This window comes from Echiichthys vipera, assembly GCF_963691815.1.
Source record: "Echiichthys vipera genome assembly, chromosome: 13".
NCBI classification, from domain to species: Eukaryota; Metazoa; Chordata; class Actinopteri; order Perciformes; family Trachinidae; genus Echiichthys; species Echiichthys vipera.
Window position 1 is genome coordinate 20,597,817 of NC_139838.1, and position 16,292 is coordinate 20,614,108.

The 16,292-nt window shown below is 38.5% G+C and overlaps 2 protein-coding genes across 2 annotated transcripts; one reads left to right on the forward strand and one right to left on the reverse strand.

Annotated features, from left to right (window-relative positions):
• Positions 1–555: 555 nt before the first annotated feature.
• Positions 556–4,910, reverse strand: crabp2b (cellular retinoic acid binding protein 2, b). The gene is made up of 4 exons (XM_083925098.1): positions 4,751–4,910; positions 2,550–2,728; positions 2,118–2,234; positions 556–885 (listed from the first exon to the last, which is right to left on the reverse strand). The coding sequence occupies exons 1-4, from the start codon at positions 4,869–4,871 to the stop codon at positions 835–837; spliced, it is 468 nt and encodes a 155-aa protein (XP_083781224.1). The 5' UTR covers positions 4,872–4,910; the 3' UTR covers positions 556–834.
• A 3,399-nt stretch (positions 4,911–8,309) lies between these two features.
• On the forward strand, positions 8,310–12,753 carry mrps21 (mitochondrial ribosomal protein S21). The gene is made up of 2 exons (XM_083925976.1): positions 8,310–8,410; positions 12,277–12,753. The coding sequence occupies exons 1-2, from the start codon at positions 8,328–8,330 to the stop codon at positions 12,455–12,457; spliced, it is 264 nt and encodes an 87-aa protein (XP_083782102.1). The 5' UTR covers positions 8,310–8,327; the 3' UTR covers positions 12,458–12,753.
• The last annotated feature ends 3,539 nt before the right edge of the window (positions 12,754–16,292 follow it).

The window sequence follows — 16,292 nt, forward strand, 5'->3', positions numbered from 1 at the left end:
CATTATGTTGAAAAGTGGGTTTTGAGGGGGAGCAGTTAGAAATCAGTGTAAGAGAACATCACTTAACATTTTGTACCTGGATACAAAGCCAAAGCAAAAGGGGTGGGGGGTTTCTTTTTATTGAGCTCATTCTGTAAGTAGGTACAGCTGGAGAGGGGAACATACAAAGTATAACCTCTCCTAATGCTATGAAATAACTTTCTCATGACCGCTCTTTCTCTCTTTCTTCCCCTCACTTATTTTCCTTTCCCCTCCCTGTTTCCCTCTTGTCTTTGCCAAATGGCCCTCAAAGCAAAGTTTATGAAATATGAATTGTTTTTGGGAGCTTTTAAACTAATTGAGTACATATTGTACTGAGATATGAGCACACAGGGGACAAGATACTGGATTGCAAATGGAAAGATGGAAGGAGGAAAGGGTGTGGAAAAATCAGGAGAATGGAAGAAAGTGATGTAAAGTGATATGCAGACGGACGACAAGGGAATGGGAGGTGCAGGGTGGAGGCAACATAAAGAATGAGTGTTTAAAAGGGAATCATCAAACAGTAAATTCATATAAAATGATTTATTAACAGGATTTAGGCACAGCTTTTAGAAAAGGAGTGTGTAATATTTCTATATGATACATAAAGAGGCAAGTTCAGCTTTGGTGTAATAAAAGAAACTACTGTGCCAACATACATTCATGAAGCCTTTTCTACACAGTGCACTGTTTGAGATCCGACTAACATCTGACTGGCTTGGATAAGGAGGAAGAAAAAACAAAGCGAGTAAATGTAAACCATGCATGAGGCACAAAACAGGAGTATTGTATAACAGTCTTGAAAACATTTCCTTATTCCCTCTGATAAACTCTGGTGCAGACTACATCCCCTGCAGTCATTGTCTGAAAGAAAACAGAAACAAAAGGACAGTTTTAACTGTTAGTACCACCACTTTCGCACACATTACACGGTTTATAAGTTGTCACTAATAAAAACAAATAAAGCTGGAAAACTTCACATTTGATAAAATTCCAAGATCTAGCCTTGTAGTATACTTTTAAAAGTTCATAGTTCAGAGCTGCTAGCATGGCTGCAGACTTGACCACAACATAGACCAAAGGTTGGATTTTCCAACACAGTACTAAACTAGTTTGAATCCTACATAAAGTCCAGGGACTTATTTGTGTCTATTGGTAATTACATCTAAGCAGATAAATGTGAAATGCGGAATTCCCCAAGGCTCCATTCTGGGGCCTCTTTTGTTTAGCATCTTTGTGCTTTCACTGGCTCAGATGAATGAAAACAACAAATTAGTTACCATAGCTATGCAGATGACACACAAATCTACATAACCATGTCACCAGGGAACTATGGTGTGATAAAAACTCCCAGAAAATGTCATATGTTTTATGTGAAGCGCTTGGAACCGCCTTGTTGATGAAATGTGTTAAACAAAAGCAAAATAAACTTGCCTAGCTTATCTTTGGCTTATAAAAGATCCATACAAAGCATTAGTAAAATGCTTATGGAGGGTGGTTACTGTTTTTATTTTAATTATGTAAAGATTTCAGATTTGTTTTTTCAATCTGATACATATATTTATATCGGAGACCATACTCTCGGTTAGAGATCTTTTGGGAAGGGGCGAAAATACTGGTTTCTGATTGGATAGACTTTCTATCACCAACATACGGGCCAAATCAGATCAACAAAGCATATCACATGCTAACAGCGTCGAGGCAAAGCTCAGGAAGTAAACAACTTGTCGGTAAAGGATATTTGCCGTTTGTGTAACGCAAATTTACGGATAAAAAGCACAATATCAGGTGCCCGGTCCATATTCGAACAGCAGGAATCAAGAGAAAAAAGCATTAACGAGCGGCTTGCTCGATAGCTGCGCTCATCTTATTCATGGAAGCCACCATGTTGTTAACACTGAACAGTCACTTCCCATTGCGTCACACTTAAATAGGCCTCAAAACCAACGCTAATTGGTACGGTTGCTTGGCTAACTTCTCCAAATTTTCTCCACTGCACGTTATCAGACTGATCCGCGAGTAAAATACAAAGGCGCTCGCAAGATCAGGATGGTCTCACGAGGCTAGGGTATTGGTGCTGTACACAAAATAATTACCAGTATCAGTTCTCCATCGTTGGTCAGCTCTCGGGTCCACGCTGTCTTGGGCCCATCACCTTTCTGTAAAGTCTGTTCACAGCTGATCTTGCTGTCTGTTTCCCACTTCGGAAAACTCTGTAGATTCATAAGAAGAAGAATATGATTAATTTAAGTGCTTTGGACTCTGGGTTTCATCATAACTGAAGCTCAATGTGGCGATCGCTGCATGTCAGAACATTTTTATGGCCTGTCAGGACCTATGTCCTTCACCACGCACTCACTCAGCTTGAAGCGCTGCAGAACAGATCCATGCATTATCACCAGGACTGACTCTGGAGTGGAACTGAAATTACTTCCATATGTTTCTTTTGTGCATACCTCTGGCTGGTTATGCTGTCCTTGACCAAAGTCTGGTATGCATGCATTGACATTAATATAGAGGAATGTTACCGTGCAGGGACGTCCATCCACTGTGGTCTCATTGAAGGACTGACCCACAGTGAAGGAGACATGGGTGGTACGAACGCTGGTGGACGTCTTGATGGACAGACTCTCATCCTGCTGGGTGATTTCTACTGCCGGGCTGGAGGCCGCTGTCACTGCAATCTTCCTCAGTAACAGATTCACACCTGTTTACGCAGCAACGAGACTAAGGTCAATATGGCAGCTGCGGTGAAAGCACCACAACAAACATTATAAATGCAATGCTTTCTGGCAGCATAAGAAAAACACACAATGGTAACATATCTGAGATGAAAAGAAAAATAAGGCAGTGAAATGTTCTTTGTGATGAATTTCATAGTTTCAAGTCTCTGCACGCTTACTTATTTTCTTGCTGTACTGAAGGAACTAAAACCAGGGAAATTAATCTAAGAATTTATGGTATGCTTCAGAAAATGGTTGCCAGTGATGTAAAGCATGCGTGATTGTTAATGGGTTACAACATGCAACACCACTGGTATGTTCTTTTAAACCAATAACTATTCTGACATTGTTAAAGACATAATTTACCCAAGAATTTAAATTCAGTCATTATCTACTCAACCGAAAACTCCACTGAAGCTGATATGATGCTTGTTAACCCCCACAGTTCAAGTCTTATCACAAAAAATATCAATTAACTGTAGTTGTTTTGCATCTCTTTGAAGTCAAGTTTGAGTTTATGTCACCTTGTTTTGTGTGTCTATGTGATTATTTGTGTCTCTTTGAATCTCTTTGTGGTCATTTTGTGTCACTTTGAGATTGTTTTTTGTCCCTTTGTTGTAGCTTTGAAATGCTTACTCTTACTCTTACTTACTCTGTAATTATTTTGTATCTGTTTCCAGTTGTTTTGTCTCTTTGTAGTCATGTTTTGTCTCTTTGTTGTAGCTTCTCATCGCTTTATAGTTATTTTGTGTCTCTTTGAGTCGCTTTGTAGTTGTTTTGCATCCCTTTGTGGTCATTTTGTGTTGCCTTGAGATTCCTTTTGTCTCTTTGTTGTAGCTTCTCATCGCTTTATAGTTATTTTGTGTCTAATTGAGTCGCTTTGTAGTTGTTTTGCATCCCTTTGTGGTCATTTTGTGTTGCCTTGAGATTCTTTTTGTCTCTTTGTAGTCGTTTTGTGTCTCTTTGTAGTAGTTTTGACTCTTAAGTGGTAGTTTTGGACTAGTTACTGATGTGCAAAGTACATCAACATCTATGTGCTAGATCAGTAGATAAAAAAAATGTAGACTACCTGTTGACCCTTTAGTTTTTTGTCATCACTCATGTAAACTGGACTGGCTTCATACCCCTCATAAATTGATGCAGTTCAGTCCGTATTTGCCTCATAAAGTGGCACTAAAGGAGGCAACACACACACACACTCACACACACACACACACACACACACACACACACACACACACACACCCACACACACACACACACACACACACACACACAGAGCTAGTTTGGGTCAGGGAGGCCCAGGGCAGTGAAGGAAAGTCAGTCTCAGATCCGGCGGGCTGCAGGGGCCCATGTCAAGGCTTAGTTCCGTTTACACTGGCTCTAATTACAACCGCATGAGGAGGACCCTGCTTCAGATGAGTCTAATCTAACATTCCTCCACAGGCTATTTGTCTCCAGATTTTTAATGGATGCCACTGGCTGGCCCTCGCCTGACCTCTCTCTCTCTCCTGCTCTCTCTTATACCTGTAGTCCATACAGTCTCATATCGCTTGACAAGACCAACTTCCCCATGAACATAGTTGAGCAAGGCATGAGCAAACCAATTTAACCACAGAGAGTCACTTCAAACCACTTTGGTTCTCCAGTTGACCTCTAAACCAAGTGGATTTCCAGTAGATAAAGCCACTGACAACATGAGTGACAGGTCTTTGTGCAAGAGATGCTTCCCCTTCCCTTTCGGTTTTCTTTTTTGCATTTTAACAATGGAGCTGAATGGTTGATGATAAACCAGATAACGGTATGCTGCTGTTTGAATTTTGCATGTTAAGCACTTTCATCTGTAGCCTAAAGCTGGGGGGGAAAATGAATGCAACAGTGTGATGTGTTAGAAAACTCTTAAAGTCAGATTAACAACTTTATTGGGCATTTTTAAGCAAATTAAATACATCATATATATATCTACGCCTGCACATACAGTAAAATGCATCAAACACATGACTCACCCAGTGCTCTCAAAAGATCCTCAAAGTTTTCCGAAGACTTCATTTTCCATTTTCCAGAGAAATCTGTGGTTTTCTTCTCCGTTTCCATACTTTTGCCTGGGTTAGAAGCCGTTTCTGACATGCAGACTCTCCGGTTCGTTTTGCGTCTGTGCCCCCTCCGTTAACCGGTTCGTAATGACTGCATCGGTGCCTCCATTGATTGGCTGACAGCTCGCCTGGATCTGATGCTGCGAGGCGGGGACTTCCCCCCTGATTCTGACTGAACCTCCACCCCTCCACCTCTGTCAGCACGGTGAAAGATTTGGATACGAGCTGGAAAATCGTTTCCAGTAAGTCCTTTGATGTTGACGAGCAGCCGCGCTCCGATATTCAGTGTTAATTGTTTTTTTTATTCTCACGTTGTGAGATTTGAAATGAAACGTGAATGAAAAACAAAACTGAATCCATGCGTTAAGTTTTAATTTCTTCCAAGACGTTAAATCAGATATCATGACTATCATGTGTGTGTATGTGTGTGTGTGTGTGTGTGTATGTGTGTGTGTGTGTGTGTGTGTGTGTGTGTGTGTGTGTGTGTGTGTGTGTGTGTGTGTGTGTGTGTGTGTGTGTGTGTGTGTGTGTGTGTGTGAGGGAGATAAGACTCACAGCTGGAGGCATCCATCCATGAAGGTGCCATCATCAGATCTTCGTGAGGTATACAGTGTCAATAAACATGCTGCTAAAGCTTAAATCCTTTAATTCTGACACACCTCAGTCATTTGTATTCAGACAGTTTTCTTATTAGTCCACTGTAGCATCAATAACACATTTTGTAAATTATGGGACTGTAAAAATGCATATATGTATGTTATGTATGTATGTAAGGAACGACAACTTACATTAAAAAAAAAAAATAATAATAATAATAAAAATAAAAAAGGCTGAATTTGTTTAAATTTAATTCCAATTGACTTTGATTAGTTGGCTGATTCAAAACCGAGCCTCTATTTTTCTCAAATTGAAGTTTAATTCAAGTCCAAATTGGCCTAATTGATATTTCCTGTTAGGGCAAAATGGTGCATTCAGGGTATATGATATATGATTAAAATGTGTGTGTGTGTGTGTGTGTGTGTGTGTGTGTGTGTGTGTGTGTGTGTGTGTGTGTGTGTGTGTGTGTGTGTGTGTGTGTGTGTGTGTGTGTGTGTGTGTGTGTGTGTGTGTGTGTGTGTGTGTGTGTGTGTCTGTGTCTGAGTCAAAGACACAATTCATTAATACGCTCTACTGGGCTAGTATGGTAGCACACACATAGAGGTGGTGGCCCGTTTGGTAAACATACATCCACAAAAATAAAATAAATTACACTGAATCCAGGTAAATTGACATCTACCTAGAATGTTTTATTTGCATTTGCTTCAGGTGTTAGAATGGCCAGCTTGGTGAGCACTAAACTGCCTATATCTCCAATTACAAATAGTAATAGTCACCAGGATATTTTCACAACCGTCCAAGATAAACTCGTGAAATGTGTATTTGAGATCAAAATGAAGTGCTAGTTTGAAAATGGGTGTAATCTGAATAAGGGCGCCTGACGTAGGGGACAGAAAATAGGGAAATTTGGAAATTGCAGAAGACCTCAGAAAAAGATGTCAGAGGGATGTATTTGATAAAAGCAGCCCATGTGCAATAAAACGCATCATCAGAGCCTCTCAGTGCAAACTTAATGTTCTTTAGGTTGTAGACTTTTGTTCTGTTTGTTCTTTCTTTCTCCCACACATGCACTCACACACTGCCAAGGATATTTCAGCAGGTCTGGATCAGAAAGGATGCCTCTGGAAACATGATGCAGTGCATTCACCCAACAAAAGGAGTCGTGATGTTATCAGCGCAGGTTGTCTCGAGCATTCCTCCCTGTGGCACCGTGCAGCTACTGTCCCCTATAGAGTTACAGCAACACGAGGATTAACTCACTGGATGTTCTATACAGAAGAAGGAAATATAAAAGCACTGTTTGAATGCTAATTAGACGCATCATCCAGGCCAGCATTCACCGCTGGCTGACCTCAGACTGAGGACAACAGCAGCTCAGGGATGAGAGGCAGATAATGGCCCTGATGAAAGGATAACACTGGACACCGCTGTCCCTGTTACCATGACAACGGATGTAGTTTCATTGATCTGTGATCATGTGATCATCTGAAATGATAACTGCTGTTGGGCTCACTGTGCTGTAGAGACCTAACATGACTAAACTGTTGATTTGGTTTTTAATGTGATTTGCAGACATAATAATAATAATAATTTTAAAAAACAACATTTAAGTCACAGGCCAATTGAAAAATGAACATAGATGTTAAGACAAATATATCTGCAGGAATCATACCAAAAGATAACAATGCAGTGTAAACTTAAACAAATTAAAATAGTCATTTGGGAGAATGGTGGAGTAAAGCGTCACATATTGTTATTTTTATGGGTTTTCTTGTACCCGAAACCTTTTGTACAGTTCAAATGACTATGGGGCTTACAGTAATATTTGTATATCTATAAATAATATATAATATCACAGATAGAAAAGAAATGGCAGGTTAGGTAGTAAAGCAGGTAACAAAAATAGGTAAGATTACGTTAAGTATTAATACGGTAAAACTGAAATCAATAGTCATTAGTAAGCAAAGACTGAAGGGAAGATGGCAAACGCAAAGGGAGGAAAAGCAGAAAGGACAGTGGATCTAAAGACATGAGATGTGCAGAAAAAAAAACAGAAGAGAGGAGACAGTTATTTCAAGAATCAGATTGGGACACACTGGTCTGAACAGCACACTTTTTTATATATAAAATAGGTAAGCATAATACATGCAGATGTGAATAAAAACTGTGGGAAGAAGAGACAATAGAGCATGTCATTTTACATTTTGAGAGGAAGAAAAGAAGAATGAGTGAACGATGCAGAAAAGAAAAGGTACAATTTGATTTAATAGATATTTTATAAAAGATTTCAAATAAATGTATATATATTATTATAATGCATTTTCTCTGGGTAACTATTTGTTAGGGAAGAAATAGGTCATTATTATTATTATTATTATTAGTAGTAGTAGTAGTATCATGATTAGTATTTTTTATTTTTTATTGTATTAATTTATTTTATTTTGTTAATATAAGTTATAAGGTAATTTGATTTAATAGATAGTTAACAAAATAATTAGAATAAGTGCTATCAAAATATATTGCATTTTCTGAGGGTAACTCATTTGTTTAGAAATATATAGGTTATTATTATTGTCATGATTAGTATTTTCTATTGTATTTATTTATTTTATTTTGTTAATATAAGTTATAAGGTTATTTGATTTTATGGATATTTTACAAAATAATTAGAATAAGTGCTATCAAATTATATTGCATAGATTATCATTATTATGAATGTATTTTTAATATTTTGTTTTGTTTTGTTTTGTTTTGTTTTGTTGATATCAGGTTATCTGATCCCCACTCCAGACCAGTAGGTGGCGGTAACGCACCAACACGGGTTTCTTGTATCCGGAACCTTTTGTTTTCCATGTTTCAGTCGGTTGTTGATTTGACTCACACCGGTGTCATCATGTCGCGGCACCTTCGCTTCATTGCGCGGACAGTGATGGTCCAAGACGGCAACGTGGATGCGGCGTACAAGACTTTAAACAGGTCAAACTCTTGTGTTTAAGATTAAATATATTGTGGTGTTTTTTATCAAAGTTGCTGTAACCTAGGCGACGACAAACTGCCATTAGCTAAGATGACGTTAGCCTTCCGCTCAATGTCACAGAGCCGCGCATGCGCAGCGGTGGCTCAAACGAAGATCACCTTTATGTTTTTAACAACTTAAGAGTTTTAATAGTTGGTCATTATACTAAATGTGTCAAATTAAGCGAAACTCAATCGACTTAGACTAACAATAAATAGCGTATTATTTGTCAAACAGCTGAATGTTTATGGAACTTTGTATTGTAACTTAGTTCAGTAAGAAAGGCTGCTACATCAACACCTTTAACACTGTTATAAACACTGTTATCACTCATCGCTCCTTATCACTTATTTAGTTTGTATTTATTTCATTTCAATATGCTGCTAAACTGCACGCTGCGTATTGCTGTATATTGTATATACCAGGTTAAACCACAATGTCTATTGCATTCTGTCACATTTAATTAATGGTTTGATTTATTTTATGTTAGCTTTCTTTTTTATTGGATTACGTTAGCTTATTGTTACTCTGACCCTTTCCCATCTTTGTATTGAAACTGTTGCACAATAATTTCCCTCGGGATAAATAAAGCTTCTTGAATCTTGAACCCCCAAAATGCTCAATGATCAACAAAATAGACAAGGCAAGTTCATTTGTATAGCCACACCAAGGTAATTCAGTGTGATTCACATACATCATTAAAAGCTTTGGGAGTCGTAAAACACATACATTTAAAAACCCATAAAAGGGCATTCAAAACCTATAAAGATGGTTACAGTTACAGAGGTTACTGTGCAGTTTACTTTAAAGCAGCTGCAAATAGAAAAGTCTTCAGTCTTGATTTAAAAGAACTAAGAGTTAGAAATAGAAAAGCATCATGAATTAAATAATCATGTGAATATGTTTTCTAAAATATACACTAACTAAGGACAGTGGCAGACTAAGGTGGCCATGGGCCCCTGGGCTACTGTTGGTTTGGCCCCCCGCTTTATTATTCATGCTTTATCAGAAAAAAACCTGCTAGAACAGAAGAAAAGTCCGCAACCTTGGAAAATCCTGTCAATTTAGGAATTTTGTTTAGTAGATCTTGGTCCTGTTATTTTTTCAGTTGTTCTGCTTTTCTAGCATTTTGATGCTATACTGTGCAGTAACAATGAGCGACCATTTGACAACAAAACTGACCTTATGACCCCGACCACATGATGGCAGCTGACCGGGTAAATGTGTCCCATATCTATCCAATCAATGACTTCATTTAAAAAAAAATGTTTCTAATAGCCCCACGGGAGGAATGTTTTTTTTCTCAGTGTAGTAAAAAAAAATCAAACTAGTCTGGCCAATCTGGGGCCCCTGCACACCTGGGGCTCCTAGGCTGCAGCCTGTGCATTAATCCGACGTCAGCTTTTAATTGCTAAAAAAAAACTGTTGTCATTTTTAGTCACCTTGTATTTTGAGTAATTAAGATACTGTGCAGTTATATGTCAAATTAATAATGAAATGTGACATAAATTAATGAAGAGCTACAGTTACTGAACAAGGCTTTAAGTTGTTTTTTTTACAGTCAGGCAACTTAATTAGCTCCTCATTGAGGCCTTTGAAAGGAGGCTGAGTCACCAAAAACAAAACAAAACGTGAGCTTTGGCGCAGTGAAATGTGGTCTGCACCTGCCGAGAGGCTCAATAGACCTTTTCAAAGATGTAAACATAAACTAAATCTGTCCTAGTTTATTTCCTGTTGCAGTGTATGTGAATGGCATCAACTGACAGGAAGTAAACAAGGACCAAGGATGTTCCCTAGCAATGGAATACTGTTGAAAAGGTCCATAGTTGGCACACTATCAGAAAACATGGGGGTGCTTGATTCATTTCACTGAGGCGGCTGCAGTCGGCTTTGGGTCAGAATAAGTTGTATTTGAAAAATAAACGTAAACCCTCCGTCCATTTGAACGTCCTGTCAGACTTTTGAAACCAAAGATCACTTGGGAGGAAACCATTGCTTTCTTTCTAGCGCCACCTGCTGTAGTCCTCCAACAACGCAGCTCCAGTCCTTTTTTTTTTTCTACAAGTGTTATACAATCATAAGAAGGAACATACAGTACATATCATAGCGGGGAAAAAACATGTGCAAATAGTGCAGCTCCAGTTCCACCTGGTGTCATACTTTTCTTTTGGTGACTCAGCCTTTTTTTGTTTCTTTTCCCACTTTGTTCTTTTTACGTTTTTTATTGCACAAAAAGATAATACAGGTTATATAGACATTTTCAAAGATGTAAACATGAACTAAAACAGTCCTAGTTGATTTCCTGTTGCAGTGTATTTGAATGATATCAACTGACAGGAAGTTAAAAAGGACTAAGGCTGTTGCCTAGCAATGGAATTCCGTTGAAAAGGTCTAAACAATATAAACACCGAGTGAGTGACATCAATAACAGATAAAGACTATACAAATAAACAAATGAGTTGACAAAGCTAAATAGTAATAAATAAATAAAAAACAAGAGGTCCTTCAGGAAATGATGTACATAAATATTCATGCAGCTGTAGGGCTTTTGCAATTTTACAACGTTTTACATATGTTTTGTATCGCTTCATCTAATTTATAAACGCATCAGAAATAGTCTCTCTCTAATCTACAAGAGGAAAAAAAGATGTTACATAGTTTCAATGTTGGAGTTACAAAAAGTACAAATATTCAAATCCAAGTTAAATATTTGATTCAAGATGTAATAACGCGGCTAAATCCCATTCAGAATTTTAGAATGAACTTCTTCTTTAGCTGTCGGTGGAATTGGAAAAGAGGAAGCTTGATCCTATCTCAAGTATTAAATTACTGGTTTATTTTTGGAGCATGCGTTTCCTCTTTAACGGCGATGGGAAACATAGTGAGGTGACTCAGCCTCTTTTCAAAGGCCCTGTCGGCCTCTGGGGGTTTTCCGGTGGCCAAGGCCAAGACTTGTTTGCCAATATCTCAAAATGCAAATGACAACCTGGCAACTGATACTATCGAGCCCTAATTTAAATGAACCAACACGTGCCACAATGTGAAATCAGTCAAATTCAGCTCATGATTTTTCAAAAGTCTGTTTTATTTCATTGTGGAATTAAAACTAAGAAGGATGCTGTAACAGCTTATAATAATTCATATGTATTTGTTTAATATTGCACACTCAGGACAGGAGCTTCATTGATGTGACCACCATTGTAGTCTAGGGTCATTTCATTGTTACAGTAAATATTATTTTCCTTTGGTCGGGTGGTTGTTTGGGTGTCTTTGCTTTTCTATAAGTCAGAAGACCTTTTAAGATAAAAAGTTTTCATGAATCAGGATAAAAAGACGAGTCATTGTTGTGCAGGGCCAGGAATTTATAAAATAAGTTCTTAACATTTTAAAAATAGGACTGTTTCACCTACTGATTAATAATGAAAAACATACCATATCCAGTTATTTTCTAAATGATTTGATTCCCATACCCAGGTACAGTTTGAAAATATATAGTTAAAATAAAAAAGAATAATTTGAAGGAGTGTTCATGATAATGTGTTGTAAATAAAATGTGTAAACCTAACTAAAGAAATATGCATTTAATCCACACTAACTTAATTTCAAGTGTACAAGAACCTTTTGCGTGTTTGGTTGTCTTTAAAGGTTCATAGTTGAGCAATATATTCATATTATAAAGTGTTTTTAGCTGCACTACTGTTACATTTGTTACAATTTTCAATTGTTAGTAGTCTGCCAGTGTTGCTTCTATTGCTATTTCCATTTACCTCTTGAATGCAACTCCAAGTGCCAGCTATTAAAATGTTTTTCTCTCTACATACTCCAGGATCCTGACTCAGAATGGCATTATCGAAACCGTGAAGCGAAAGCGCTACTTCGAGAAGCCCTGCCGAGAGAGACAGCGCTTGAACTTTGAGAACTGCAAGCGGATCTACAACACGGAAATGGCCCGGAAACTTGCCTTCATCTCCAGGTCAAACAAAGAAGATCCCTGGGTCGGCTGTTAGAAAAATGGGAGTGTGATGAAACTGGCCGCGATCTATGGACTTGGAAAAGTTGAAGAACCAATCGAGACCGAGACAATGTCACTGTCACATCAAAATGGACCTCGGAAATACTGAGAGGGAGAAAGATGTTGGTAGGCGTGCAAATATTCAAGTCAGCATTGGACATTTTATTTCATCTCTACCAAATTTGGCATGAAAAGTGCCAACACTCATACTTGGTTTGCAATGGTTAATGAATACTTGTTTGATGACACTGCAATTTCCCACATAACCATGCTAATGAAAAAACTAATAAAAGTGTGAAACCTTCTGAAATTTGTTGTTGAATAGGTATTTCTAACATTTAAAACAGCAAAGACAAACTGGTGTCTTCTGTAGTGTGTGGCACAAGGTGTTATTTTGCCCACATAAAAGCTTCAGAGGTAGTTGGATGTGACCTCAATTTCTGGAGGAAACTCGGACAATGTGGGGGTGTTTTGGTGGGAATGGGGTCTCATCTCAGCAGCATCTCACTGTTAATTAATTCAAGGTCACTACTGCACAGTTTGGCATTAATGTCCACCGATGATGTCAGCCACCTCCCGCGAACTCCTTTAAGCGAGACACATGGGCCACGCACATCTGTCAGGCTTCCGAGCTTTCACCACAGGGGGCTTTAATGTTTGCACTTGCTCTCGCTGCCCTCTCACAGGGAAAGTTAAACATTTGCACCAGGCTCACTTGTCTTGGAGGTTATGTTGAGTTCCTGTCTTGTGGCTTCAGTCGATGGGTGGCGAGAAGGGCTGCAGCTGACCTATAATGAAACTGACTTCTGTCTCTGATACCTCTTATGTACGGTCAGTTCATCTACTTTTAAAAAATGCACTTTTTTTTCTCTTACCTCCAGTGGTTAAAAACTTCAATATTAATGTCTTTAGAGGAAAAGTTGTATCGTGGATAATCCACACACTTCACTGCGAGCAGTTTTTATCGGAACTACTTTTTGACAAAGAAATAGTCCCTGTGAAAATGCTGTGAATAATTCAGTAAGAGTGTTTTTGTTTTATTTATGTGAGTAATTTATATTTTTAATCCTTGACAACATACCAATCAAGCACATTCTTGATTTTCCCCGCAAAAAAAGGGACACAAATAATAAACACCCTCCCTAACCCCAACCTGGGAATGGTGAAATGATCAATGTTGTTTGCAACATCACATTTTTAAGCATGTGTTTAAAAGAGCAGTGCGTTCCACAGAATAAATTAACATGGTGTCAGCTCAGGGGAATTATTAGAGAGTCCAGTAAGGCGCTGCGTGTATACAGTACATTGCAGGTTTCCTCCACACGTAGTAAAGAATCTTCTCTGGAGTACATGATGAAAGTCCATGCAGCCAGTGCTTTTGTGATGCTGTGCTTTCTGATTTCAATTCATTAGAATTAGCAGGTGAAACAAAATACTTGGTGCACAGTGTTGTGGTGTTCGCACTGTCGCCTCACATCAAGAGGGTTCCTGGTTCGAATCCGGACTGGGGTCTTCTCTGTGGAGTTTGCATGTTATCCCTGTGTCTGCGTGGGTTCCCTTCTGGTTCTCCAGTTCACTCCCACAGCCCAAAGACGTGCACGTGTTAGGTTAATTGATGGATGACTCTAAATCGTCTGTAGGTGTGAATGTGCTTCACAGCTACAATTTCTGTCAATCTTCAAAGATGGGAAAATATATACGAAAATATGAACAACTTTTCACATGTGAAATGAAATAATTGGATCATTTATAATCCGTCAGGGCACACGTGGTTTAAAATCAGCTTTGCTTGCACTGTCTATATAACGTACGTGGTTGTGCTGTCAGTGTGCATATAATTGTGAAATGTGCAAATGTTTTTGTCGGCCCCTTTCCAAAATGCACATTTAAGACACACTGCCATTTCCTTATCACTGATTAACAACCAGAAGATGGGCAAATTGCAAATGTCACTACTTGAAAAATACGCAATTATTACGTCACCTGCCATCTCAAAAGCCCTGTTCACACTGGGTTAGAACCATGAATGGCTCGCTCCCCCCTATACATATCCAATGACTTTAACTCATGCAATGGTATAAAATATTGACTGCTGCTCATGCTTTATTGTAATATTGTGAGTTATAATCTGATACTCATAACGATGACTCTCAGAAATGTGCCTTATTTGTTCACTGAAGAGCAGATTAAGTCTCCTTGCAGCTGTTATCTGCAACAATATCATGCTTGTATTTTGTTGTTGCCAGATCTCCTCTGCTGTCTAACAGCCAAAGGCACGTGCAGGTTGAACATCCGCATCTTTGTAATGGCATGGTAGAAACAGCCTTCAGCTGTTGGATTGGCCACTGCTGTCAGTGTGGTTACTTAATCCCATGATAGTATTGGCCAATACGTATCGCATGGTGACGGTATCTGTTTTGCAATCATAAAATCTTTAACTAAATGTCCCTATGTATACTTCAGGAGCATACATCAAGCTTTTGGGAGCTCTGTCCAATTTTAACACCATACTTTTGTATAAACAGCGGTGACAAAGGCAATTCATCACTACTGATTGAACTATCATTATGTTTCATACCAGTCTCCACAGGTGTTTGACCTGGCTGAGAGTCAAAGTGAAAGTGACTCCTCCACACCCACCAGTATTCACTGACACTCCCTCCCTTGTGTTGTGCCGAACCTTCAGGACCTGTTATCCATTCCCTAAAATGAATTTATTATTATCATGATCATTATAAACATGTGACTTCAAAAGGCAACAGCCTCCTGCAGGTAACATCATCCCATGTGTGCAGGCTATGAAGTAAGTGACTCACTCTTCAGCACGTAGCAATCTTATTATGTAACTATGTAAGACTGCGTCCCAAGCTTTCTGTCTCTGGCTCTAATAGGCCTATAATAACAACACAGCTCATAATCGCGTCTGCATTCATTTTATTTTATAACCTGGAGCCTCTCTAGTTAGTAGCCTACAAACTAAAGTGCACAGTATTCCCTTAAAACAGCAGCCATCAGTTAGTTTTAAAACGCTATATCATGCCTTAAATGTATGTTGGGCCCATTTAAGCACAACATCAAAATGTGATGACTTATATAATCATTTTATATAAGGACCACCATGTTCTTTTAGGAAATCCTTTAGAGGGATCAATAAAGTACATCTGTATATCTATCTATAGATCATTTATCTATCTATATGTATCTATCTGTCTATCTATCTTTCTATATATGTCTATCTTTCTATCATCAATATATCTATCTCTATGTCTATCTATGTATCTATCTGTCTGTCTTTTTCTATCTATCTATCCATCTTTCTATATATATATGTGTATGTATATTTATCTATCTATCTATCTATCTGTCTATATCTCTCTATCTTTTGCTTGCATAGATGGCCATGTACTGGCATATTTAACATAACAATAATACAGTTACTATACCACTTTTATCCTTTGTTTTTTTGTCTTGTTCAATCTTTTATTCACATCCTTTATTGTATATCTTCATACAGTAGTTGTCTAGAAAAATAGAGAACTTTACAATAAAGGTAAACACAAACAAATTCCAGCAGGCTGACACGTTATTGCACATGTTATCTGCCTCTCAAAGTACTGTATCTATTAGCGCACACCAAAACTGTACGCACATGCTAGTTGCCGCGTGCTGTTCCTCCAGTTCACCCTCCACACCACCCACACGTGCTGCCGTTAGAGGTGCGGTGGGGTCTACGCATATACCGGCCAATCAGCGCCGTGAACGCTGCGGATTGGCCGAACCTCTGAGCCAATGAGGAAGCGATGGAACCTGTTTTCAGCCAATCGCGGCTT

Bases quoted from the DNA above. Each gene is read 5' to 3' on its own strand.
- crabp2b (XM_083925098.1), bottom strand. From the start codon at position 4,871: ATGTCAGAAACGGCTTCTAACCCAGGCAAAAGTATGGAAACGGAGAAG. The intron at 2,729-4,750 runs GTGAGTCATGTG...CTGCGTAAACAG, and splicing joins GGATCTTTTGAGAGCACTGG to GTGTGAATCTGTTACTGAGG. The intron at 886-2,117 runs GTAATTATTTTG...GTTTTCTTTCAG, and splicing joins ACGATGGAGAACTGATACTG to ACAATGACTGCAGGGGATGT.
- mrps21 (XM_083925976.1), top strand. From the start codon at position 8,328: ATGTCGCGGCACCTTCGCTTCATTGCGCGGACAGTGATGGTCCAAGAC. The intron at 8,411-12,276 runs GTCAAACTCTTG...TACATACTCCAG, and splicing joins GCGTACAAGACTTTAAACAG to GATCCTGACTCAGAATGGCA.